The 26,359-nt window shown below is 41.0% G+C and overlaps 1 protein-coding gene across 2 annotated transcripts; it reads right to left on the bottom strand.

Moving 5' to 3' along the window:
* Nucleotides 1-334: 334 nt before the first annotated feature.
* YWHAZ (tyrosine 3-monooxygenase/tryptophan 5-monooxygenase activation protein zeta) lies at nt 335-25,895 on the bottom strand. 2 transcript variants are annotated; one of them, XM_054058725.1, is made up of 6 exons: nt 25,737-25,895; nt 23,775-24,078; nt 8,623-8,746; nt 4,852-5,015; nt 4,665-4,760; nt 335-1,383 (listed from the first exon to the last, which is right to left on the bottom strand). In XM_054058725.1, the coding sequence occupies exons 2-6, from the start codon at nt 24,066-24,068 to the stop codon at nt 1,324-1,326; spliced, it is 738 nt and encodes a 245-aa protein (XP_053914700.1). In that variant the 5' UTR covers nt 24,069-24,078; nt 25,737-25,895; the 3' UTR covers nt 335-1,323. The 2 variants fall into 2 exon arrangements, with proteins under 2 accessions (XP_053914700.1, XP_053914701.1); XM_054058726.1 differs by having other exon boundaries at nt 25,695-25,834.
* Between the last annotated feature and the right edge of the window lie 464 nt (nt 25,896-26,359).

Below are 26,359 nucleotides of genomic sequence, written 5' to 3'. Positions count from 1 at the left end.
CCTACTCCAAAGGTTACCTCTTAAAGACATTCACATGTCTTTTGCCCCAAGTCTAGGGACTGCAAGTTTGCTAAGGTATCTTCAGAGTACCAGCAGGACAGTCAGAAAGATGTAGGCATCTTAAAGTTGTAAATTAATTAAAGCAATCTTAAAATCAGACATGAAGCACTTGGTGTTAATTACCCTGGAATGAACTAAAAGCCTAAGCATGCATTAAAGATTTTTCCATAACAAAAATACTTGAACACTGAATTTGTGTGTAATACTACCCTTACTCTAAATGGCATGGGGAGAGAGAGATCACATGAAATCTACACCAAAGGTAGTTGAAAAGTCCATTCATAAAACTTTTATTCCACTTACATCAACTTAATACACATGTTCTGAACAGTTATGCTTGGATTGTTCATGAAAATTTCATAAGACATTAAACAAAGCTAGCCATCATCTCAAGTTATTTCCCTGTTAACTATTTTTACAGCACATGCATGTTAGGCAAGTATCAAAAAAAAAAAATCACAAAAGCAAAAAACCTAAAAAAGTTAAATACATGGGTTTTTGTTTTACTGCTGTGCTCGATACACAGTGTCATTATGGATATCAAGCAATTCATTTTTTACTGCATCTTTACTTGTACATTTGTTCTTAGGTTGCTTAAACCATTTAAATACAAATAAAATGTGTAGCAAAAATAATGAAAGCAACAGCAGGTAACTTTACAAATAATGGAATGTGAACCGTTTCTCTGTCTTTCTCTAGAGAAAGTTGATTGGGTTATCAAACTGCCTTAAGGAACACTTCAGCTGCAATCAAAGATGTACACTTGACTGGTATGTTCCACAGATTTCACATGTTGACTTGACATGCAATATCTATGGGACATCAATTTGTTCACAGCCATGTGTGCTCCAGCTTGAATATTCACGCTAACTACACCTGTGGCTGCAACTGATTATTCCTTTTTTTCCATCATGACAGACCAATATGCAAGCAGTCATCTTTGCCTGACATAGGAGCTGTTTTAACACTGGCCTTGTGGGAAGCCACAATGTACCAAAAGTACTATGCCAAACATGTAAAACTGGTATAAAAATTTCACAACCCAATATTGGCCACCTCAGATGAAAACAGGTAAGTTCCCCAAATGTTAACTGGCTCTATTCCCCTAATATTAAACAAAACCACATGGGAAATATAGAAATCCAAATAGAAGTAACATAAACCTGTCAAATCGTAAACAAAAACTATTTGTGGGACAGCATGGATGACAAATGGTCTACTGTGTAAATTTCAGAATGAGGCAGATGGAAGTTGGAAGGCTGGTTAATTCTCCCCTCCTTCTCCTGCTTCAGCTTCATCTCCTTGGGTATCCGATGTCCACAACTGTTTGGGAAAGAAAAATGAGTAGAATATGTAAGCTATTAACATTTATGACTAATATTTAATAAGGAATTATTAGACAGAAAGCCTATGTCTTAAATAATAATTCTGCAAGAGATCCTACACAGCACCAGGGGAAAAAGCACCCGTTAGCATTAGTATATTTCTCTGTTAAGAAGGCGGAAAAACCTCAGATTGCTATTTCTTCCACACGTGACATAACTCAAAATCTAGTCTTGGGTGACCCAACCCTACACTGCATTTAAAGAGGAAGTTCATCAACCATCAAAGCCAAAGTCTCATATCTACCAGGCTACAAGCAGGAAAGAATCAGACCTGCAGAACAGACACAGGAGAATCAGAGACTAAGAATACTCTGTTTCCTGCAGATTTGTCCCTTCTCCTCAAGTGGGCTTTTACACATCTTTCTGAAGGAAGAGCTTCAGTAAAGTTCTCTCTCCGTGTCCAACACTGTAGTTAATGCTACCTTCTCTTTAGAACAGGCATCTAATGTTGTGTTGTTTCGTTTGGTTTTTTTTTTTAAAACCCAAACCATTTCACTGAACTCTGTCCCTTGGCTCTACTCAGTCAGATGTGCCCTACTTCAGCAACTTCTGGAACACAAGAGCTTCCAAACTTGGAGGGCTGAGCAAAGAAAATCAGACTGAACTCACAGCATGTACAAAATCTTAGTTTATCAGCACCATAAAATCGTACTTAAAGGCCATGTATCAAGATTAAGTACCAACTAAAGAAAGTAAGCATCAGTTCCAGAGCAACACCCAGGGCAAAGAAATTATTTTGTGAACCAAGTATTTTGCCACACTGGCTGCTTCCAAACTATTACCAGCCCAGTATGACTTGTAACCTCTTGCTTTATGGAGTTAGAGCAGCATTAATTGAATCCTTCATGCTCTATAGCCTAAGGTGGTGAAACCAAAGAACAACTAATTCTCTGTCTACAGCCTACTTTCTACTTACATTAAGGCCCCACAAGATGCTAAAAAAAATAAAAGCATCCATCATCAGAAACATTTTATCCTTTCCAGGAGTACAAAACAACAGAGAAACCTCCGCAAGGCTAGCAGCCTTGCTCTTGCTCTGAACATAATATGGGATATCAGCACTACATGTTCTTTGCTGAAAGCGCTAAGCAACAAGTTTATCTACTGGAGACAAGAGCACACCCTTCAGGCTTTATATTCTGTACTGAATTATCAGGATACTATGTTATTCCCCGCCTCAGTGCTGTTCTTAGGAGGAAGAGTTATAAAGAACAGTTTTATTAGAACTTCAGAGGCTTCTATCCTAAACCCTTACGTCTGGGGTATCTACAGGTATGTACATATGCGTACCTGTATTCATTAAAAAAAAAAATAGCTTGACTGCTATGAAAGGAGGGCTACAAATACGCAGTTTAACAAAGCTGCTGGGAAAGAAAACCCTTAATGGGAAGAGATGCCCTCTTTTTTTGTTTGGTTTTTTAAAGAAAAAACAATTTCACACTAAAGCAGAGAAGGAGTTATCTAGCAATTCCAGCAAAATAGGTTTTGACTTAGTATACTCAACCACCCTCTGAACACTTCTTTGCCTGAGAATGAATGCAGACTCTTCTTCAGCCATATAAGACCCAATGTAAAAACAATCAACAACTGAGAAAACTGCTCCTGTACTGGAGTAACTGGTCAACATGTTGAATCACTGTCAAAAGCCTTTCTTACAGACCTGCAAAACCAGCAAAACAGACCTCTTTTAATTTTATGAAATTCACTGCAGTCTCTATCAGTCACACAAATATCAAAATGTATTTTCTACCTCAAGAAGTTAAGGAAAAACCACAGAATTGATGCACTCATGCAGGTCACGCTAAGCATTTAAGGCAAGACATAACATCCATTCAAGAATATGGAATCGTGCAGCTGTCTACAGCTTTCTTCCTTATAATGAAAAGCTCACATCAATTATCAGGCCTACTACTGTAATTCACACACTACGGTAGCTCAGTCCAACTTCCACTCGTGAATGAAACAATTTGCTTTCCAACTGCTGTGACAAGCTTTACATTATTTTTACCGGGAAGCAGGCAATTAAAGCCAGCTTCTATTCTCCATGTCAATACCACTTATTCAGAGGACAGCTCTTGAGCAACCCCACTCAAGGGGACAGCACACACAGACATTGAGAGCAATGCCAACCCTGGATCTGTCTCCAATACAGACATTGAGAAATCTCTTCCATTTGTTTTGTAAGCAACAGTTGGAACAATCACAAGTAGTTTTTTCAATGGTTAAGTTGCCATTCTAGTGGAAAAGGTTCCAAGACAGGGGAATAAGAATAAAGTGTTAAGAAACAAAGGCAGAAAATATGGCAACTCCAATTTTATGCAACTGTACAGCTTTATTTCTAGCTATATTAGAAGAAGCCCAGCTATTTTCCAAATGTCTCTGATATCAGAGTCACAGAACATGAACAAGGGTGACAAGAGGTGGTACTTATTTTTTTCAGTTCTGGTTGGCAGCTCTCCCTTCCCCCCCATGAAGCCTGAGGAATGAACTATGCCATTAATTACACCATTGCCTGTTTACTTACATTTGCTGTTTCACTGCTTTAGATGTTTATCTTTGCCAGTTTTAAAGTTCAAAGTAGGTTAACCCCCCCCCCCCCCGCCCCGGAAGATAAAGATTTTTCATTACTCTGACATAGGAACACAATCTTGATCCATAACTTAAGCCACAGACAGCTAAGAGTCCAAGGAAAAAAAGGAATTAAGACACTTGTTTCATGACTGCCATGGAAACAGCACTGATTACAATTTTAGATTTACCAAAATTAAAGCCAAACAAAAAATCTCCAAACAGATCCTTAAATGGACCTGATCATTTCGTTTGTAGTTTTCATGTAAGATCCATTCCTTGCACATGCAATCACGCAGAATAAGCTATATGAAATCTGACATAAGTTTTGAAGAGGCAGCCCCGGCTGCATTCTCAAACGCTGTTTAACAAAAGGTAATAGCTTTGCCAGTCCCCGTCCAAATTGCGTCACTTCAAGCTCAATTTCTTGAATAAAAGACCTGAAAAATTTGGTCAACTTCTCATGTCAGAAAGTCACATTAATTCACATGCAGACAAAAAAAACTAAGCAAGAGGAAAAGATGTATCTCAGAAACAGAGTGTACTGTAAACTCGTCTGTAAGAAAAAGACAGACACAGCTCCACAGCTAAGAATGGAGAAGACAACTCTGAGTGCCACAAAGACAATATGCAAGCTGTAATGATACTCACTGTCAAGTTGTCTCTCAGTAACTGCATTATTAGCGTGCTGTCTTTGTATGACTCTTCACTTAATGTATCAAGTTCAGCAATTGCTTCATCAAAAGCCTAGTGATATAAAAACAAACAACTCCATTGGCCATGCGACAAAAGGTTATGAGAGTAATATAAATTGAATTTTTCACCCTCCAAGACTTACCGTTTTTGCAAGGGAACATGCTTTCTCCGGGGAATTAAGAATCTCATAATAGAACACGGAGAAGTTTAGAGCCAGACCTAATCTGATAGGATGTGTTGGCTGCATCTCCTTTTTACTGATTTCAAAAGCTTCTTGATATGCTTGCTGTGATTGCTCCACTATCCCTTTGGGAGAAAACACACACACAAAAACTGCATGTAAGTAATTCACGTACTGCATTCAGACATACAATTGCAACTGCTCACACTTGCATGAACAAAGTATGTTAAGAGTGAATGCCAGTGAAAAACCACTCTACCTAACAAGTCATTATTTTATGAACGTTTGACTAAATTACATTTTACAATTATTCAAAAAAAGGAAGTTGTCACTGACCACATCCTGGGTTTGAGGCTTTCCCTGCCACCCTGTGACTACTTGTATTTACATGTTTGTGGTAGTTTTGTAGTATTTAAGGAATACAAAACCCACCACCTACATGAAAAGGTACAACATTAAAGTTTTAACTACACACAGGTTTGACATAGTACCACAATTTCAATGTCTTTAAACAAAGCAGAGCATTGCAGATCCACATTTTAGTCACAGAAAACACTGATGACCTTTTGATGATCTTTTCAGTAACAGTCACCTATGAACTCCCATTCCAATTGCTTGGCAAAGATAGAGTGGCACACCTCAGTCTGAATTACACGCATATTTTTAAAATCTTCCAACATAGTTCCATTTCCAATGCAGATATGGAAAGCATTTTTACCCAAATTAAATGTTCTAATACCTATTAACTTTGAAGTAAGGGAGAAAAATTAACAATCAGACTTTTTTTAGGAGATCAATCTTCTGCCATTCTCCTAATTGTTTCAACTGCACCAGTTATAAATGCTTGGTGGAAAAAAACAACTATAATGTGTATAATAAGACTGTAGAGCTCAACAGTTTCCATTCTCACTGTACACACTTGAACTCATGAGTGGACAGGTCAGAGATCACGGCCTAAAGCAGCCCACAAGCTGGACTATGCCCCTGACGACTGTAGGAGGCAGGAGAGGTGCTGGACATTAAGCACAAAGGAACCATTGTTCCTGCACTCTCCAAGACTGTTAACAGCATCGGAGAAAAAGGTGGGCAAGAAGTTATTCAATTCAGATGCAGAAGGATTCCAAACCAGATCAAACCAGAAATGTATCCAGCACGATCACTGCAACAGTGCCAGTCACGTGTATCTAAAAATAAAAGGGATTTTAGGCTAAGTGCTCAGAAATACACCAGTATTTAAGTCAGAAGTACTCAAAGTGTGAGAATAACTGAATACCAATATTTGGGATGTCTTATGCAATCACCATTTGTTTACCTTTATGCATTCACAAAAATTAAAGCATCATATTGTTCTCTTCAACATGGAAGAGGAAGGACACTCACTGCACAATTATTCAACACTTTGTCCTCTCTATGCTCATTACAATAATGCGGTGCTGCAGAAAGATCGGACAACGGCCCTAATACCTTTAAAAGTGACCAGAAGTTAGTACATTACAGCTGAGAAGAACTGGGTTTACTTTAAGTTAAATTCAGAAATACTGAGCAGTATTTTACTCTTCTCATAAAGGAAAAGCCTTAGAAAATGGCACAGTTTATGGAAGGCAAAACAAGAATGAAAACCACGTAACTTCAAGGAATGAAGCTAAGCATTTTACCTTTTAAAAACTTTTCTTTACCATAAACAACTTCAAAAAGAAAAGCATGTATTTTCTCCTTATTTGAGAAAATACAATTACCTTTTGAGTGGTGTTTTGGGAAACTTGGGGCAAAATTAGATGTATTCTGTTCATTTTTAAACCAGCTACGCAGTAAAAAAGAAGCAGCAAGACTTTTAGCCTTGAATTCTTTAGGAAGTGTTGTGCAGTTCCAAAGTTCAAGGCTAAAACAGTAGGGTGAGGTACCTGCTTGACATTCCTGTCCACTAGACTGCCGTTAGGAAAACTCCAGTCAATAAAACAATCTGGTTTAGGAAGATAAAAATCCAATTCCTAGAGCTGGGAGCTCTACACTGTTGCTGTATTTACTGCAAGAGGTTGAAAGAATACAGTCCAACTAAACGGCCATTATTTCCTAAACAATAATTATCAGCTACTCTTCTCCAAGGTCACAGACAGCAGAGAGGAAAAGCCTGTGAGATGGAACACCTGGTGGGGCGTGTGTGTGTGTAATCTTAAGTTCGGGAGCTGCAGCAGCTATGAGCTACATGGGCTTTTATAAGATTTTCTTCATCTGGAAACCCGCTAAAAACTGCCCAGCCAGAAGATTAAACAAAAGAAACTTCAAAACCTCTTTAAATAAAGATTTTTCACAATCTAATTTCAGAGCCTGCAACTTAATCCTCAATAGAAAAAGAAACTTTAGAACTCAAAATACTGTACCTTCTATGCGTGTGAATACAGATTACAAAAAGGAAAATGTAATTCTCTCTGCACAGAGCTGAAGTGCTGGTTACACATGCAACTCTGCAGCCACCATGAGTGTGTCAGTTTGCAAGCAGCAAGCATCCAAAGTCAAACCAAGCCCTGTTACACTAAGTTTCAGTATCTTTACGCAAATCTATCATCCATCATCTCAGGGAAACCTGGCTGTCCTACGTAATGTGGATATAACACAGAAGCCACAAAGCTAAAGCAGATGCATCTATCCCCTTGAAATTATCCCAAGTCTGTCTATACCAAACTCAACCTAGTTTTGTGAAGTCACACAGACATCTTTCCATATCATACTGGGAGAACTTACCGTCTTGAGAGTAGCACAAGGCCATGTGGGCGCCACACATTCAGCAGCACCACAAGGAACCTCATGAAGTCCTACAAAAGGGCAGTGGTGCTAAGCACCAGCTGCACACCTGAATAGTTTTCCAAAAATCCAAGGGTCCCAAGTCCATGCATTCAGATTTCCTGCACACTCCCAAGCATCCTGTATTTCTGCAGACTGAGCACAGACTAAGCTGAGCTGCAAGGAAACAGCTCAGGGCTAGCAGAAGTTACCAGACTGCTTTCCAGGCCACACTACTACCAGGACTATTTGCAACAAGTTGTACCTAAACTTGTGTCCTTCTGAACTGAAGCAGACTCTGCGTGGAGTCAGCATGTTGTTAGTCTCTCTTCAACTAGAGCAGTTAAGCCATGTAAGTGCCCTATATTAACCTTTCTAACTAAATTTAGGTGAAGGAACTTACCTGCAATTATGACAAGCTGCTTACATGAAGATACAAGAAACAAAAAACACCTGGACATTAAACTACCATGGTTATAGAGCTTTTCCAACAGTAAGATTAGTTTCATTAATTCTTTCTTCTCCAGGTGGTTTCTAATCTCTTTGCTCACTGAACCTACGCAGACTTTCTGTATCCTGTAGCGAGGCTGGAGAAACAGCACAAATAAGACTTCAAAAATCTACAAGACCTTGTCCCCCTCCAACGAGGTAAAAAAAATCAATTCTCAGTCAGGCAGAAGATGCACAAATCTGTACTTGGTGATAACCAGATGCATGCAAGCATAAATTGGATTTGATTTCAAGACTTCACACCTAAACATCCGTTCCCTGCTTCAAACTGCAGAGGCACACAGAAACTTTCATAACTAATCTGAAAGACAGTGACCTATGATCTCTCTTCAGAAAACAGGAAGCTTATTACTACAGAAATTTACATCCAAATCAGAATTATTCGAGTTTGTTCATGACCCACACATATGTGACAATATTTAATCACAAGCTGACATACAATACCTTTTTTGTCATCTCCAGCAGCGACTTCGGCCAAATAACGGTAGTAGTCTCCTTTCATTTTCAAATAGAAAACTTTACTTTCTGCTTGCGAAGCATTAGGGATCAAGAACTTTTCCAACAGAGACTAAAGGAGAAACAAAGAGCACAGTGTTTTAAACACGCATTGTTTTACAGCATGCTGAAACAACAATCCAGTTATACTACAATCTATTTCAAAGTCAAGACAGATTTACTTCTTGCCTACTTTCTTCACCTTCACAGCATATTTGGCTAAGGAGAACATGTTCTGGATCAAAATCCTAGGGACAAAAAGGAACGCTGCATGCTGTGATTTGATGGGGAGAAGGCATCTGTGCTAATTTAGCAGGCGAGTCTTGTATGACAGGAAGGGTTGTCTACAAGCCATTATACAGCACCCTGGCAAAAAAAAAAGTAAAAATAAAAAGGTAATCCAAAGAGTCTGGGCAGAAGGTATACAAATGGAAGAAAATCTGCATCCACAGAATATAAATAAAAGGATTTTAATTATCAGCTGCCAAATATCTTACCTACATAGGCAATAAATAAGCCTCATTAACCTACCTCCCATTAACTGGAATGCCATACTGCCATTGCCAGCAAGAAACTGCAAGGTGAACCTGGATTCTTGCATTTCCAGACAGGTGACAATCTGACAGCCACCTGAGTATCACTGAAAATGATCACTCAATTTGACTTTGTGTGCTGCCCTAACAGGTGCTCCCTACATCTTCCAAAGCAAAGCTAGCGCTCTGAAGTCACTCCACCAAATCCTCCCTGTGGGCTGATAGTTAAGACCAGGTTTTTCTAGATTATTCCAACTGCTTATTAAATTAACATACCAAGCTCCCAGCTGAGGCAGTCATGTAATTTAGCAAGAGTTTTATTATGATGAAAAGAAAAAAAGGCAAACGAAAAAAGATCACTAGCTCCAACACATTTAGTCAAATTAAGGTACAAGCTTGTCAAACTTCTTGATATCAAGTGCTTAAAAATATCAGACTTTCAAAGAAAAGCCACCTATTTAAAAACCAGAAAAAGTGGATAAATGCTTTTGAATACTCAAAATTAAATCACCAGCTGTTACATATACTTCGCTAAGGCTATATAGCAAACAATTTTCTAGAAGAGATTTTAGTAAGAATTTTTGGGTGAATTCCCCCCCATAAATTATATGACTGACATTTCCATTTTGCTTCACTGCTTTTGGCTCCTATTTCCAACAACGCCACAGAAAGGGACGATCTAATTCAGTTCCAACCCACAGAATGACAGCTGCTTTACAGTACTTTATTCTGGATAGCACCCTGCAGGCTGAGTGTCTTTGTGTAACACGAAGTACTCCTGGGACAGGTACACCCTGAACACGGCAGGCTGTAACCACCGCATTGTGGTACCTGCTCTGCTTAACAGGACAACTGACAGAAAGCTACAGAAAACTAATCCACAGAAAAAGCAGGAAGAGTGAACAAGTTTGGTTGTTTTTTCATTTTGTTTAAAGTACTGCTTATTTGTTTATATAAATCACGCATATTTAGCTTGGTAGCCTCAACCTTTTGTGTAACCCTTAAAATGAAGTTACATAGTATGGCAGCACTCTCTCATTTCTGTCTCAGCAGACAGGGTAATGAACAAGTCCAGATGATGGAAACCAAAATCAGACAAGATTAAACAGCCCATGCACTCATGAGATAAAATCCTGTTAGCAGACTTTATTAGTTTCAGCATAATGGAAGATATTTATTCAATCACTTTTAATATTAGATATTCCCGGAACTGCAAGGGTGGGCATATGGATTCATTTTACATCCATACAGGAAGACACTGAAAAATACTGTGTGTCTTTGCTTCCCACCTGAACGATGGGAGAGACAATACTTTAGCAACAAAGGAACAATACAAGCATATCGGCAGCTTAAGTATTTTTACAGAGCCAGCCAAATGGGCTCCCGAGCTGCCTTGTGCCTAAAGCGCCCCTCTGGCAGCACATCACTACGCAAGAAGGGTTCAGAGCCGTCTCTACCCCGGTGCAGGTGGAACAAAGCAGAAGGCTGTAAGGTAAATGGCTGATGCTCTTCAGCTCTCTGTAACTACTTACATGCTCTGTTCTCGCCATTAGAGAGCTTCAAGATTCACAGCTATGACATTTTTCATCAGTGTCATGAAACTCTGACTCCAATGACAAATGAAGGTTCCCAGCTACTGAGAATAAGCTTCCAATTAAGTCAGCTGTGTCAGTCTGTGCCTACCCTTGTGGCACCATAGGGAGTTGCTCTCTTTCTGTACCCTCCATAAATTGGTCAGAGCAGAACATTGCTAGTGATTTTAGAAACGGGAATTATTCATCGTCTGCATAGAGGGACGTTCAGTTAAAAAGCACAGCTCTGCTCACCCCCTCAGCAGCAACCAAACATTCAGACTTGCACTTTGCTTTGGTCACAAATGAGGTAAATTTGTTTGCAAACAGCTAATTGCAACGGGTGAATTGCACCAGCAGACAGGGAAGAGGAATGACTACTGATTGAGAAAGTCTTCCTAATCAAACTGATACTAGAAGGGCAACAGCAGCTTGGACAGTGCGTAAGCCTTGTAGCTACAAGAAGTTTTAAACCCATGTTGAGTTTAGAAGAATGACAGACTAAGAAAATGCCTTTGAAAGCTATTCATAGAGAACAGCCTATGCAAAGAACTCCGACTCTGAGATGGCACTGGTAGCTTGTTCATATTGGGATGAAAGGCTCTATTCTACACAAAAAACACGTAGGACTGGTAGGCCACATATCTTTGGAAGAATTTTATGTATGCCAAATACTTCTTAAACAGCAACATCAAAACCTGAAAGCAGATTAACATTTAAAAGCTCGCATGAGAAATAACTGAAAGGAGATCTCTCCTCTGTTATTTATCTAGTACTATATATTCAGTTTCTCCCGTTTATATCAGCCTCTATTTCAAGACATATTTTCTTTTACTGGCATAAGTAAGCACAAAACACTCCTTTAAAGTTGGCCTGAACATTCAGAGTACACTGATTTATCCCAGAGGGTGGCTGAGAAAGCCAGTCTGCATGGAGATACTGTGGCTACAGAAAGCCATACAGACGAGACCATTAAAACAGCTGACCTTTCACAGTTCTGTTAGAGAAGCTAACATAAGATGTTAGGCATAACAAAAAGCACGAACAATCTAACACTTTGTTTTCTGCTAACACATCTGCTTATGGGTGATAGCAGTGCTAACTTCAGTGCTAACTCTGGGTCCAAGACAAGACCAATAAGCTGATCTGTAATTACTAAGTTTGTTAGGGGATCCACACCACTGCAATGCACACAACACCCAGACAACCAGGGTCCATATGGCACAGGTGTATTATAGCTACATGTTCACAACATACCTCCTATCATGCCAAATTCCCATCCATTTTTTATATACTAATATGCATTAACTATAACTCCATGGCAGTTAATTACAGTGCCTCAATCAGAACATGGTTTAAACAGCTTTTTAAACAAAACCAAAACACTCCTGCCTGCTCCCCAGACCCCACAACTACTCAACTGGAATCGTCAGAGGTTTTAATTTGACAGCAAGAACCTAACTGCTGTGAAACAAACCACAGCATTGCAGTCTGTTAGGCAGATGCAGCAGCACATCTTAGAGCACTTCTCAGCCAAGACCTGTAACAGCTTGTACAAGTGCTTCTAATACTTTTCATAGCAAGGTCACACACAGTCTTTCCAGAAAGACTTAACGGAAAATATTACCCTTTTTAAAAACCCCTCACCACACAGGTACTAAATTTGAATATAAACTCTAATATGCTGGCCATTAAATGATCAGGCTTCAACACTTCACATCTGCAATTGTGATTATGATCAAAATAACAGCTTTCTGGCACTCTGGACTGGGACAGACAGCACATTCCAACTCAAGAGATGTCAGCTATACTCACACATACCACAGATAAGAAATCTTATAAATTGGGTACATTTCCCCACCCCCAACAAGTATGCACTAGAGAAAAGGCTATGTCTCCAAAGATATAACAGAGGCCGCATATGCACACAGCCTTATTATTGTACTGGCAAACTTCAATCCTGGCCTATTTTAAATATTAAACTGGTAAGGGATTCACTTTCCTCATTCTCACACATTTTTGCCTGAGCAGGAGTGTGTCAACAGGTGGCAAGATAAAGCACAATGCCTTTTGAGCCAATTTTGAGGAAGGTCTCTAAGGATTTGTTCCCGTGGTTCTGCAAGATAAAGTCTGAAAGGTAGGAGTTATCATACTCAGGAGTGTGGAGGAAGTGTAACAAGTAGTAATTCTGTGTAACAAAAAAGCAACACACAACCCTCTAAAAAAGAAAAAAAAATCCTTCTGCTTATTACTGCAAGCAGACATGTTTCAGTTTGTCACACTGTGGTGAGAACTTCAGTTCAATACAGGAAGCCAACCCGTGAAGACTTGACTAGTCCTTTCCTGACACTTGAAGCCTAAAGCTACCCTTTTAAAAGCATGTGCTTGCACCTTTGGTAAATGACTTGTGTGGGCCACAAGATTATTCCCAAATTCATCATTAAAATCAATGCCTCAGTTTTGCCTTGTTGCTTATAGTACTGAGCATATTTCCCTTTATTAAATGCTCGGTCTCAGTACATGTTACTGCCTGGGAACTTCATAAATGCATTCAGCATTGCATTAATAGCTCAATTTCATATTTAAGACATTTCCCCTGGACAAATGAGTCTGAAGACTAAAACCACCATATTCTAGAAAAAAAATAGTTGTAAACGAGCAGATAATATACAGTTTCAAGTATTGAGAACAAAGTACTTGTTTTTTAACTACCAGGAATTAAGATGCACAGAGTAAAAACTCCAGAATTATTGGAGAAACCAAAAGATATTGCCCTTGCACAAAAGAATCAAGCTTCACAATGGCAGAATCCAAAAGAATACATAAAAATTAGCTAATTTAAGCAGTATCAGTTCTGCTTAGAGCTAACAAGGCAGGCCTTTTGTTTTCATGCAGTATCAAAAGCTACTCGACATAGTTATGACATTATTTTTAGTTTTGAAGATAAATTACACACAGGAGTATTAGCTGAACTAAAATTCACTGGGCATCCATCTGTAGCATATGGCATAGGGATGAAGATGACATAAGAACTCTCTTTTTTAAATTAATGGAAAACATGAAAGAAACATCACGTCTGCCCTTAAGCACAGCCTGAAAACCTTGTCTGACATCTCACACTAACTGACGATGGCCTAATATTTTCATGATGTAAGCAGCATGCCACTATCTTTCTCCAAGACATTACAAGAACACAGGAGGGATTTTACTGGCTGACAAGACTCTGCTGTCTACTTATCTACCTGTAACACTGCTCAAATACGGATGCCAATAGAAAAATACATGAAGAAAGCAAGAAAATATTATGCCTTCATTAGTCTCCACCAAGGCTCCAGGACTTCCTAAGCCAAATGTGGTTTCTCTGAGTGTAGTAACCTCTAACGGGCTTCTTGTCCACATTACACACTCTTGTCCAAACTCCTCTTACATCAACCTAACCCTAACATCTACAATACATTATGGAAAAGAAGCTGGAGATACTTGACTACCTGCACATAAGAGTTACTTTTGTCTTTAACCTGCTTCCAGGCTTCATTAAAAAAAAACCTTCAGCTTATAAAAGCACTGGTACTCAAGTCAGCATTTCTTTTAGAAGACTATCAAATAACTTCAGATTATTTGAAGCATTTCAGTACCATGTCAGTACCAGGAATGAACCCCTTCATCGCACTTTCACACTAGTCAGGTAGCTATTCACTTTATAAAGGACGAAGGTGAGAAGAAGAGGAGGGAATAAAAAATAAGAAAGATGTGATGGATAATATAATTAATACAGACATGCAGCTGAAGCACTGTGTTAGAACAAGCAATAAAATTAGAGTCTATCAGATCTTAAGATTCGGCTTTCCTGGTGCATCAAAACACATCAACTGCAACCCAGAGAGCACTGCTCCCACAGCAGCACCAGTTCCTTTGTGGCAGGAGACACAAACCTGGTACTGTTACAATGTTGACTCGCTGCCTTGTCATATCTGCACAGCCAAAACAGCATTTTAAAGATTTACAGATGTAAAGTATCAGGTGTACTAAGACAGACATTCAAAACATTGAGTCAGATCAGTACTTCCAGGTACACACTTTGTGGGAAGAGCCACATGTACTTCATCATGTGGAACCCACTGACCAATCAGCACAGGAACTGCCCCACACTTTGGTTTAGCCAGTTTTTACAGACTTCTGTTTTGATGACAAAGCTATTGAAGAAGGCCACCTGTGTTGGACAACTTCAAGACACCTATCATTCCTGTAAAAAGCCAGCGTGTGATTTTCCATGCACGTGTTTTCTGCCTCAGCATCACAGTTAGCAAAGTTACTTGGGCTATAAAACAACACATGCAACTAACCACGCTGAACAGACTGGCGCACACACGCTACAAAGGGTTTAACCAAACCACTCAGGGACAGTAGAAACTTTATTGACATCTATCTGAATTGTTGAAGGAAAATGACAATATTTGAATTTTTAAGAGGTACAATATTTTTAGACAACCCCTTCCCAAACTCGGGCTGTTTTGAGACAGGCTCCTTATGCTGCTTCTGATTACAATCGACCCAGAGCTCGGGATCAGGGTTCTGCAACTGCTGCCTCATGGGTGACCTCCAGCCCTCTTGAGGGAAAATCTAAAGGACTGTTCTGCTGTCAGCCTCCTACTCCAGCCAGAAGCAAAGCCTCTTCTTTCAAGTTACCTACACATTTCTATCTACTCATTTGCTTACCAGGACAGGACTACAAGAAAATGTGTCAGATGCCAGTGCCTGCTGTGACCCTGGAGATGTCTCTGGTAAATATCTGCTGAGGAAGGAAACAAGCATGCTGCCTGTTCTCAGACCCAGTTATTATCTCTTCCCATCTAATTGGCTGCCTACATAAACAAAGCAGCAGAAGTCTGAAAAAGGTGAGAAGAGAAAGCTGGCTGGAGGAGATGAGGTGTGAACAATGAGCCTCAGCACGGCAGAAATTCTAAATTTGGGACAGAAGACCTTCAAGGGGCAGGGAAGAACTCAACTGTGGAGGTCATGTAACAGTGTGAGATGTGAAATGCACAGTGACACCCATTCTGATAAGAGCAGGAAAAAGGTACACTTGATCAGCAGTTTTGCTGTAGTCAATCTGCTGAAGATCTAGAAAGGGAAAAAATGGAGGAAATGAGGCCCAAGTAACAAGAACGTAACTGCAAAAAGAACTAAAGCACTAATGGAGAAAAGGGAATCCTGCATAACAGAAAGAATAGCAAGAACTTTTAGCTTATGGAAAAAAATACTACTAAACCAGGCTAAATGTATTTATTTAGAAAAGAGAACAATAGCAGTCCCACATATGGGCAGGGGGAGGAAAACATGGAAGAAGTAGGACACCCTGAAAAATCACCTTCATGCTGGCATGTACGCTGTGATCTAGAACTAAGTCAGTAAGAAGTTGTGTGTGTGCTGAAACACCTATGAGGTGCCTAGAGGGAAAATACGGTACTTACGGACAACGCACCCAGTCTGAAAGGAAAAAATAAAAAATGACAGAAACAGAGGCAATGAGCAGCATCTTGTTTCACACTTTTACACACAGTTCACACATGTAGCTCTCCTTGCAGATCTACCCTCCGCAACTTAGATGATCATGCCCTTTACTAATGTGTTCCTTCTATCACTTTGGTTTCCAATTAGTGTTTATGGCAAGTAAAGCAAATATGCTTCACATCGGGAACTATCATTACATTCAAAATACTTTTGAAGTCCTTCATGCCAATCACTACAAGTTTTTACCCAAGTATGGTTAACACACACAACACTGAAGGAAACAAATTCTGAAGCACAGACAATACCTCTTCAGTTTAATAACTAACTCTGAGAAACCTCACAGGAAAGGCAGCAGCCAATGAGACACTTAATAAAAATAATTGCGACTAATGTATTTGATTTGTTGAGGCCTTACAATGGACATGAACACACAAAACAGTCTCTGCTAAGGATCAAAGCTTTTTTTTTTTTTTTTTGCACCACCTCATTAATTTATTTCTTGAATATTGGGGACTCAAAACAAAATAGAATAGTGCAAGTGCATCGATCATTATTCTTTGAAGAAACAGAACACCTTAGAAACTTGAGATAGTACAAAATTTAAACCAATTCAGTTTGATGCAAATTTCTGACAGACAGGTAGATCTAAGTGATAGCTTTTGTGGCTGTACTGTGAATCAGAACGTTTGAGCTCTCTTAAGACTCTACAGCCTTGGTCTACGAAGAAATACTACTAACGCCCCCGCCCCCCATCATAGAATCATAGAATCACTAGGTTGGAAAGGACCCACTGGATCATCGAGTCCAACCATGATGTAACACTTTTTCTCCTTGATAGGAAACAGAAGTAGGAACCATTTGTCTTCAGCAGCTTGCCCTCTGAGCAGATCTGAAACCTCCTGAAGCAGACTATGCATCTATTAGGTGTTCATTATTGCATACGATGCTAATAAAAGCATTTTATTAGCAAAAATACCATTTTAGCAATGTAAGCCTACTCTTTACTAGGAGAATCTTATCAATTAGAAGTCAGATTCCTTTTGTTAACTTTTTTGTTACTTGTTTACTATTTTGTTACTTGCATAATCAAGGGGTAACATTCAGAAAAAAAACTCAACCCACAACTGCTCTCTGCCTCCTTTGATCTGTATTAAATCTGATTAAAAAAAATTAAGAACTTACTCTTAGTCTCAGCAGCAGTATGACTTATTACCTGCCATTAGAAGAGGCAATGCCAATCTTCTGTGAGATTTCAAGAAAAATAAGGAGCTACACAAGAGCTGGTATTTAGTAAAAAAACAAATTTAAGAAGTAATCACAATCTTAGTACTCCTCAATCAACTTTAACAGTGCCAGCTTTCTTAAACTATTTCAAAATGGCAGTCAACTACTGCCTGAAGGGACAACCATTGTCAGGTTGAGAGCCAGGAGCCGCTGTGTCTGCCTACAGTGAAGAACAGGTAAAGTGTTTGAGAACCGGTTTCAGAAACACGTCTGTCTGTCAAGTACACAGGAACAAGACAGAAGTTTCCAGATAAAACCAGAGATAGCATGGCATCTGTTTAGACAGATGTACAGAGACAATGCACTAACTTCTCCTCACATTCTAAATTTTATGCTTCTACCACTTACTGCTTTCACAGGCACAGCAAAAACCAGTATCTTGACAATGCAGTGTTTCTACTCTCAGTCTCCTAAGTAACCAACCAGTGAAACACAGCAAAAATTACTAATACATGCAATGAAGTTCTTGCTTCAGCAGCAGGGAAGGAGGAGGAGAGTATCATAGGTGACTAAATCAATCAAGTTAACTTTACTTTGCTGCTAAAAACTGTATATCAGCATTAAGTTCATAAACAAAACCAAAAAAAAAGAAGCAAACTAAAAACCTAACAGCTAAAAAAAACCCTGAAGGAGTGTAGCTACAACCAGGGAAGTGATTAAAGGATTAACAAAGTGAAATCATGAGGCTGATGCAAATTGCCTCAGCTTCCTACCTTGAATATATGTGAGCAACTATACCAGCCAAGCCCTAAACGAAAAACCTAGACTTCGAGAGTTAATCAAAAGCTTAAATTATAACCATCCTGGGAATTCAGTAAACCTTGGCTACATTTTGCTCTGTGATAAACAGAAGTTCATTCAGAGAAGCATCTGTGAACCAGAGGTACTCATATTTTCACAAATACCACCAGCACATTGCCAATTACCATCTCTTAATATGAATTTTAACAACCTGAGATGACGTCTTGAGTTTCATGTCCAAGTTTGGGCTTCACCATATAGGAGAGACACAGATATACTGAAGGGACTCCAGTGGAAGCCATCAGCATGATTAAGGGGCTGGAGGACATGATGCACAAGACAAGGTTGAGATTGCTGGGTTTCTTCAGCCTGGAGAAGGGAAGACCAGCAGATCTTACTGCTGTGCATAGCTGCCTAGAGAAGATGGAGCCAGACTTCCTGGGGGTCTACAGTGAAATGATGAGAGGCAACAGACAAGTTGGAATGTCAGAAGTTCTAGTTACGTATAAGGACTTTTTTTTTTCTTTCTTTCTTTTAACCATAAATATGACCAAATATTATGACAGGTTGTCCAGAGAGGTGGTGGAATCTCCACCCTTGAAGATATTCAAACTTTGACTGACAAGGCCTTGAGCAATATGATCTAACAGGATCTGTTCTGAACCAAGTTGAACTAAGTTATTCAATTAAACCTTAAAATAATGACTACGTTTTTCAAAAGAAAGATTTTGGGCACCTAATTCCTAGATTTCAACAAGTTAACCACCTCCCTTCTGTGAACAACATTCCGCAAACAGAAGCTTCTACAAATGCCTCCTCTTCTTTGCCAAAAACATCAAGTACAGGACACAGATCTCAAAGACAGAAACAAAGTGCTGTCAAAAATAAAAATATAAGCAAGCCTGAAGGAGTCACAGAACTAAAGGTAACAATTTACAGTCAGAATATTGACTTTTGTGTTACTATCAGATATCTTCAGAGCACAGGCGGCTATATGGTATAATTTGTCACTCAAGCTCACAAACCATCTACTCACCTGCTCGTCAACACCACTCTGCAGGTTAGCTGTGCTCTTTGACCATCAAGAGGACACAATGAACATACAACAGCTGACTTTTAAAAAACAAACCTCATACATCTAGAAGCATATGGCTTCCTATAGGAGAGTGGACTGAATTTCCTAACCCTGTCACCAAGAATTAGTGCAGAAGCAGGTTTTATAGATGTTAACATAGTAACCTATTAGGTGTTTGCTGGCAGCTAGAAAATAGTCCCACAGTAATTTGACTCTGATGGCAATTGGCATTAATTCTGCGGTATGTTCCTTAAAAAGCCATTTAGATGCGCTCAGAATGGAATTATGCTCCCCCCGCCCCCCATGAACTGCAGCACTAAAAAGTAAAGCATCCATAACAAGTGCAAAGAAAATAAGTGGTATAAGAACAGAGGGAGTACCATTTTATGCTTTTGAGCATAAAGTTAAGAAATAACATGGTGAAAAAAGAAAACAATTAATCTTATTTTCCAAACAGCTCCATTAACCTGCAGCTTTCCTGGCAGGGAGAATGTGGGGAAACAGTGCTGCAGCACCTCTGTGCAACAGTAACTCTAGAACTCTGAAGGACAGCCAAGGTTTCGGCTCCTTACCAGGAAGAACCGAAAGGAAAGCGAATCAGTGAAACACAGTGCTTGGGCACTGCAAGCAAAGACACTTACTAAACTGTCACATACAGTACACTTTGGAGGATGTGCAGAGGACTCCTCCTGCATGTGTCAGACTTGAGAAGAGAACGTAACTATCTGGAATTACATTCATGCTACAGTGGAAATAGCCAGTCCTGGTTTAAGTGACTAGTTTACACTTGCTCATGTCACAGACTCCGTGAAAGGTACCAATAGGTTAGAGCTTCTACAAGCCTGTAACATGCAAGCAGCATCAGATGCTAGCTTTTCAAAGGCCTCTCCATACATTCTTCTCTGTACTTCAGAATCCTCATCAGCTGAAAAATTCATATTACTACAGAATTAATTTGAACCACTTCAGTTACAGCTCTGTTTCCCATTAACTGCAAAAAGCATTTTGAAGAAAATCCACACCTGTTAGATTAATAACAAGTTTTATTATGGAAATGACAAATAAAAGACCATTGTACTGGTGTTTTAGACAGACCCTCCCTTCTACTACAGAAAGTGAAAAAGCATGCAAAGCTTATGCTTAGCTAGCATGAGGAAAAGTATTTAACAAAAAGCTTAATTTCCTGTACCAAACGAAATTTCTCAGGTTGGAAATTTTCTACAATACTCAAGCACATTTAAGATGTTTAAATATGGCAATGCATATCCTTTCCTACACACCCTATATTCTCAGAGAATTTGGAAATTGTCTTTATTGTTACAGTGCACGCAGCTTGTACCATGCACAATGTGTCACAATTGTTTGCAGTTTAGCAGCACTACCAGACCAACTCCGAATTAGAGTCAGTTATACTGCACCTGAATATACTCCACTGTATATCCGACAGAACTGGTGCTGGATCAAGACGTTTTGGGTGTCTCTCCTTTGTACAGCAGTACTTGGAGGGTACAAACAAGAAGACAATTTCAGCTGTTTGTAGAGCTGCAGAGGTACTCCACAGGAGGTTCACATAAGGGAAGGTTTAGGAACTGGCAAGGATGTAGAGGCTGGTTTTTCCTACTATAAGGTCAGTCTAAAGAAAAAAATTGATTTGACCTGACCCATATAGTTGCTAAATTTTTTACCACTGACCCTAATGGTTATAAAGCAAGAAAAAACTTCAGCATGAATTGCTCTTATTCATACCATAAGCTAGTGAAGAGCTGGGAACAGAACTCAGGCACAGCTTAGCGTACTCTGTGTCTGCTGGATTAGAGGAGCTATTTCTTCTGATCCACAAGTAATTTGATTCCAACAAATAAGGGAAGAGAGCGAGAAGCGGCAAAAGAGCCAGCTTTGGCTACATTCGGAGAGTCACAAACATTCTCTTAATTGGTTTCCTCCTTTTTACAGTGAAGTTAAGACACCAGCCACTTCCACACTGTGCTGTGATGTAATACCCCAGGGTATTTGATATTACTTAAGAGCCTAGCAGGCAACTGAAGACAACAACAACTCAAACAGATTCACAGTCTTAATAAAAGATACAAAAGTTTCTGAGCTGCTTTTGTACTGTAATTGATAAGGCTCCTGAATGAAAGCTTTGAAAGCTTGTTAACACTTTCAGGTCCTAATACTTCGCACCAATTGAGATTTGGTAAGCCTTGTTTTTTGCTTCTGGGAAGTTACAGACTAGGCTACCCTGTACAAAAATTACAGAAGGTCTTCTGAAAACAACCCTAGTTCTCTGTTTGCATGTAGCATTATGCAGACTCCTCGTCGTAAAAAAACAACCAAACATGTTACCACAGTTCTCTTTCCTCTGTTAAAACTAAGTGGATGACAAATAAAGCAATATGGTCAGTCAGGTTCTTAAGGAAGTAAGAATGTACATGAACAGGACATTCCAACAAAGAAACAAGAGTATATTCTTAAACATAAATCTAATTCTTCAGTGCAATTAGCAATGAAGAAGTAGTGCATGCCATTTGAAAGTGTTTTTAAATCCTACCCCTTGAATTAAGAAAAAGGTTTTCTTTTTAAAAAAAGTCTAAAAAAGTAGTTTTATTACTGCTAATCACTGCCTAAGGCATTGTTTTTTCTGGACAGTAATTTTTCCTTAACCCATCAGAAAAACTGAACTGGCAACACTAAACATTAGTAAGACATTAGCTGCCTAAAAGTAATAATGTGTACTAATTTATTCAAATAATGTATGTATCCCTCATTAAACACAATGAGAGATTCAAGTCCATTTTGAGATTCAGAAGATTTAATAAGATACCACATCTGCGTGCCTGCGCAGATACTTTAGCTACTGCAGCAAACTTGGACCATGGGGTTTTAGTTTTTGCATTTAGCATGCTCAACAAAAACTAGTTTCACCTCAATCTTTCTCTGCATTGCCAGAGAAAAAAAATCAATTACAAACACTAACTTCTTGTAAAATGGGGGTTTCTAAGCCAAATGACTTAATTAAAAAAAAAAAAAAAAAAAAAAGATATACAAAGGTATTTCACAAAGGTATTTCAGATCACTCCAAAATGAAAGCTTTCACCCCTGAGGACTTTCCCACTGATTATTAAAGTAATTAATTAAAAAATAAATAACATGAAATTAGGATGCCAGATGTGGATCCGTATTTCCTTGGCTTAAACAGATGAGCCACCACTCAAGAACACAAGAGCTAGTAAGTCAATTCCTTCCCATGTGTAGCTCAGCATTTCCATTTTCATAGTGGAAGTTTAAGAGTTATCCTTACAGGAGGTAGCGAAACAGACGAAACTGGGTGTGTTACAATAACCAGGGAAGCCAGCCTGTACTGGAAGCCAAGACTCAGAGTTATCCATTGCCGACTTTTACACACCCTTGGAGAACCAGTCTTTTAGAAGCGATCACCACCCATGTCATTTTGTTATCCTACACAGCAAGTGAAATTTATGCTATTCATTGATCTTAGTTTTCGTTTGACATCAGATCTTCAAGCACATACTTAGCTATTTAACAGTTCCCTTATATCATATGTCATTCTGTTCCCTCCAGGTACGTGATCCCTGGTCACATGTGGGATGACACACCTGCAGGGTCGACTGTTGCTGATAGTAACATCTTCCTCACAAGTGGTTGCATGACTGGACATCCGCTAATGAGTGTTCTCCGAAGCACCACAGGCATAAGCAGTTGAAAAAAGACCCGACAATCTGGTATATGCATTTGGAAGAATGGATATTCCATTAACCAGTCTCCTGAAGTCGTCTGCCAGGCACGTGGACATTTTAATGTAACCGCAAGCCACAGAAAACACCTAACCTGAACCCCCTTTTAGTTTGCTACTAAAAATGTTAAGTTTAACAGGGTATCACAGGATTTCTACTGCCTGTTTCTGCAGACAATTTTCTGCATGGCTGAGTCATAACTAACATTACATCATCTTACCCAGGGAGGGGCACAATTTCCATGGAGTAAGACCTACCTCTTACAACTAGAGCAGCACATTAAAGTTGCAGAAATCAAAGTGATCTAGGATACAAATACTGCATTAAGTAGGAGAGGAGAAATCCCCAAACCAAACCTCTATCTAGTTCAGTCTCAAATATGTTGACTTTTCCTGTCTATCGTTTTGCATACAATGTTTCAACATTTTTCAAATCTGCTAGCATTCATAACTATGATTTCTATAGAAATAATCAATACATTAGAAGGAAAGAAATTTTTAAACCTTGTCCTTCAGAAATTACATAGGAGACCACAGCTTTACTGACATACTACAAGTAGTCCCAGAAGGCCCAGCACCATTTACCCTGCAACTCTAAGTAAAAACGGATCAACAGTTTCATTATTTCTCACCAGCACATCATTGCAGATGTCTCTTAGCTCCGTCTCAATTTTCTCTCTGTACTCTCGAGCCATCTGCTGTTTTTTCTCAGCACCTTCCGTCTTTTGTTCAATACTTGAGACGACTCTCCAAGATGACCTGCGGGCTCCTACAACATTTTTATAGGCAACAGAGAGAAGATTCCTCTCTTCGTTGGACAACTCAGCTCCTTGCTCAGTCACAGACTTCATGCAACTTGCCATGTCATCATATCTTTCAGCCTGCTCAGCCAGTTTGGCCTTCTGCACCAGCTCATTTTTATCCATGCTGATATTTCTAAAGAGGAAAAATAGCGAGGCATTATTCAGACATTGACCGACAACAAAAGTGTTTTAACTTCATATGCAGAGACACTGTCTTTATGTATTTGCAACTGTAAGAAGTACAGCTGAAACCCAGCTAGATATCCACAAGATAGACAAACACACAGTGCTCCAACACATGGATATGTGGATCTAAGACTTAGAAGTCACTGCTTCCTTCTGAAAAACTGTTAACTTTTAGAAGTATGTTATTGTTTTAATAAAAGCAAACAAAAGCATCCAAAGGTGAACTGAAAGGAAATAATTCCTATCTTATGCACAGATACACAAATCCTAGGTTTTTTGCCATCACTCTCATAATACTATGCTCAAGCTGCAGCATCAAATGCATCCAATCATCACTATAACAAAACTGACAAAGGTAATATCCAACAGTAAGTTTTTCACAGGAACAGACCAAATGGAGGCTAGGGAAACCAGTACCAGGCAAAACTGTGCTTTAACAGAATCTTAGTTACACGCCAAAAGACTTGGCATAGGGATCTGCAAATTCAGTCCCATGCTGGCTGTTACACAGTCATAATCCATCAAATATCTACACTTCAAGGTGCACGCCCTTTGATAATGTTAACCTCCTTCCCCAAAACAGGATGCAGTAGACATTCTGAGCAAGGTACTGCTTCTCAGCCTGAGAGGCTATGCTTTCAGAGACAAAAGGAAATCCGACTGTTTAAAAATATTCAATCAACACCAGTAACTGAGGCAGCATGACCTGGCTGAGGCGCTTCATAACCTGCACCTTATCAGCACTAGAAAAAAAATTAAAGCTCTGCCCAACAGCGATAACGGGGGTTTTCTATGGTACATCAGGTGAGAACGCTCCTCCCTCGACCCCATCCTTTTATGTATCTCGACTCGATCATTCTGGACACGCGCTTTGGAATAGCCATCCTTTAATGTTGGACTGGATTACTGAACCCAGGAACAATTTTGGTCACGCGTGGTTTGTGCGTAGAACACACACAAGATTCCGGTCTCTGAATCTTTTAACCTTTCCGTCATTTCACTGAGGGTCACCACAAACAATAGCAGCAGCACCACCTTCCACAAGGGAACAAACGATCCGGGGTTTATCACTCCAGCCACCTGAAAGGGAAAGTTTTGGGACCTCCCGTCCCCAACGTGCGCTGAGAGCTGCTCAGAAGCCATTTTAAGGCAGGGTTTGGGCCGCGGCGATCGATCCCCCCGCCCCGTCCCCGGGGCGATGCGGGTGACACCAGGGCGGGGCCGCGGGGGGGGGAGGGAAGGGGGGGCGCGCCGCCCGCGCGGGGCCGGGCGGGGAAGGGGGGGCGGCGCGCGCCCCGGCGCCTTTGTCATGGCGGAGCGGCGCGATCCCGGCCCCCTCCGCGCCTCCGCGGCCCCGCCCCGCCCGCGCCGGGGGAAGCCCGTGAAAGAGAGAGAAGGGGTGCGGCGGGGCCCCTCCCTGCCCCGCGGAGGGGTGAGGGGGGAGCGCGGACAGAGCGGCCGCTGCGGGTCCCTCACGACCGCGCCCAGCGCCGCCCCCCACAACGGGGTCGCCCCGCGCGCCGCATACGGGCGGGACCCCCTCGCCCCCCCTCCCCGCCTCACCTGCGCGGCCCCCGCGGCGTGGCGAGGGTTCGGCCGCGTTACCTGTGCGCGGCGGGAGCGCGGCGGCGGGAGGGTCGGGGCGGGCGGCCGGCGCGGACTGTGTGGTGGCTCCGCTGCGCTGCTGCAGCCTCTCGCTCGCTCGCTCTCTCTCTCGCTGCGCCGCACACGGCGTCTCCGCCAATCACCGCGCCGCAGCCGCACCGGGGCAGCGCAACGCCCGTGACGTCAAGCGGCGCCATGGCAACGGCGAGGGCGCGAGCGCGCGCCTCCCCCGGCGCGCCGCAAAGGGCGGGACGGGGGGGGGGGAGGAGGGCGCGCGCGCGGGGCACGCCCAGGAGCTGGGGGCCACGCCCGCGGGCGCGTGCCCCTACTCCCCCCGCCACTGCGGAGCCGCGAGGGTCACGTGGGGGGGCATCCCCGGGGCTGCGGCGCCGGGATGGGGGGGGTTCAGCACCGGGTGCAGCCGTGGGTGCCGCCCCCCGCCTCCTCCGTCCCGCCGGCCGCGCCCGGCTTTGTGTTTTCCGCCAGGGCCGAATTTTCTGGGTTTTCCGCCCTCGCCGGGCAGGAACTGGAGCCGGGAGGGATGGGTGGGAAGGGAGCCCCGGGATGGACGGCCGGTGCTAAACCTCCACCTTGGGCAGGGGAGAGGTGTTCGAATAACAGGC

The sequence above is a fragment of the Cuculus canorus genome, chromosome 2 (genome assembly GCF_017976375.1).
Source record: "Cuculus canorus isolate bCucCan1 chromosome 2, bCucCan1.pri, whole genome shotgun sequence".
NCBI classification, from domain to species: Eukaryota; Metazoa; Chordata; class Aves; order Cuculiformes; family Cuculidae; genus Cuculus; species Cuculus canorus.
This window is presented reverse-complemented; position numbering and strand designations above follow the sequence as displayed.

Coding starts and splice junctions, on each gene's coding strand:
- YWHAZ (XM_054058725.1), bottom strand. CDS start 24,068: ATGGATAAAAATGAGCTGGTGCAGAAGGCCAAACTGGCTGAGCAGGCT. Junction 8,747..23,774: donor ACATCTGCAATGATGTGCTG/GTGAGAAATAAT, acceptor TTTCTCCTTTAG/TCTCTGTTGGAAAAGTTCTT. Junction 1,384..4,664: donor TACTGAGAGACAACTTGACA/GTGAGTATCATT, acceptor TTTCCCAAACAG/TTGTGGACATCGGATACCCA.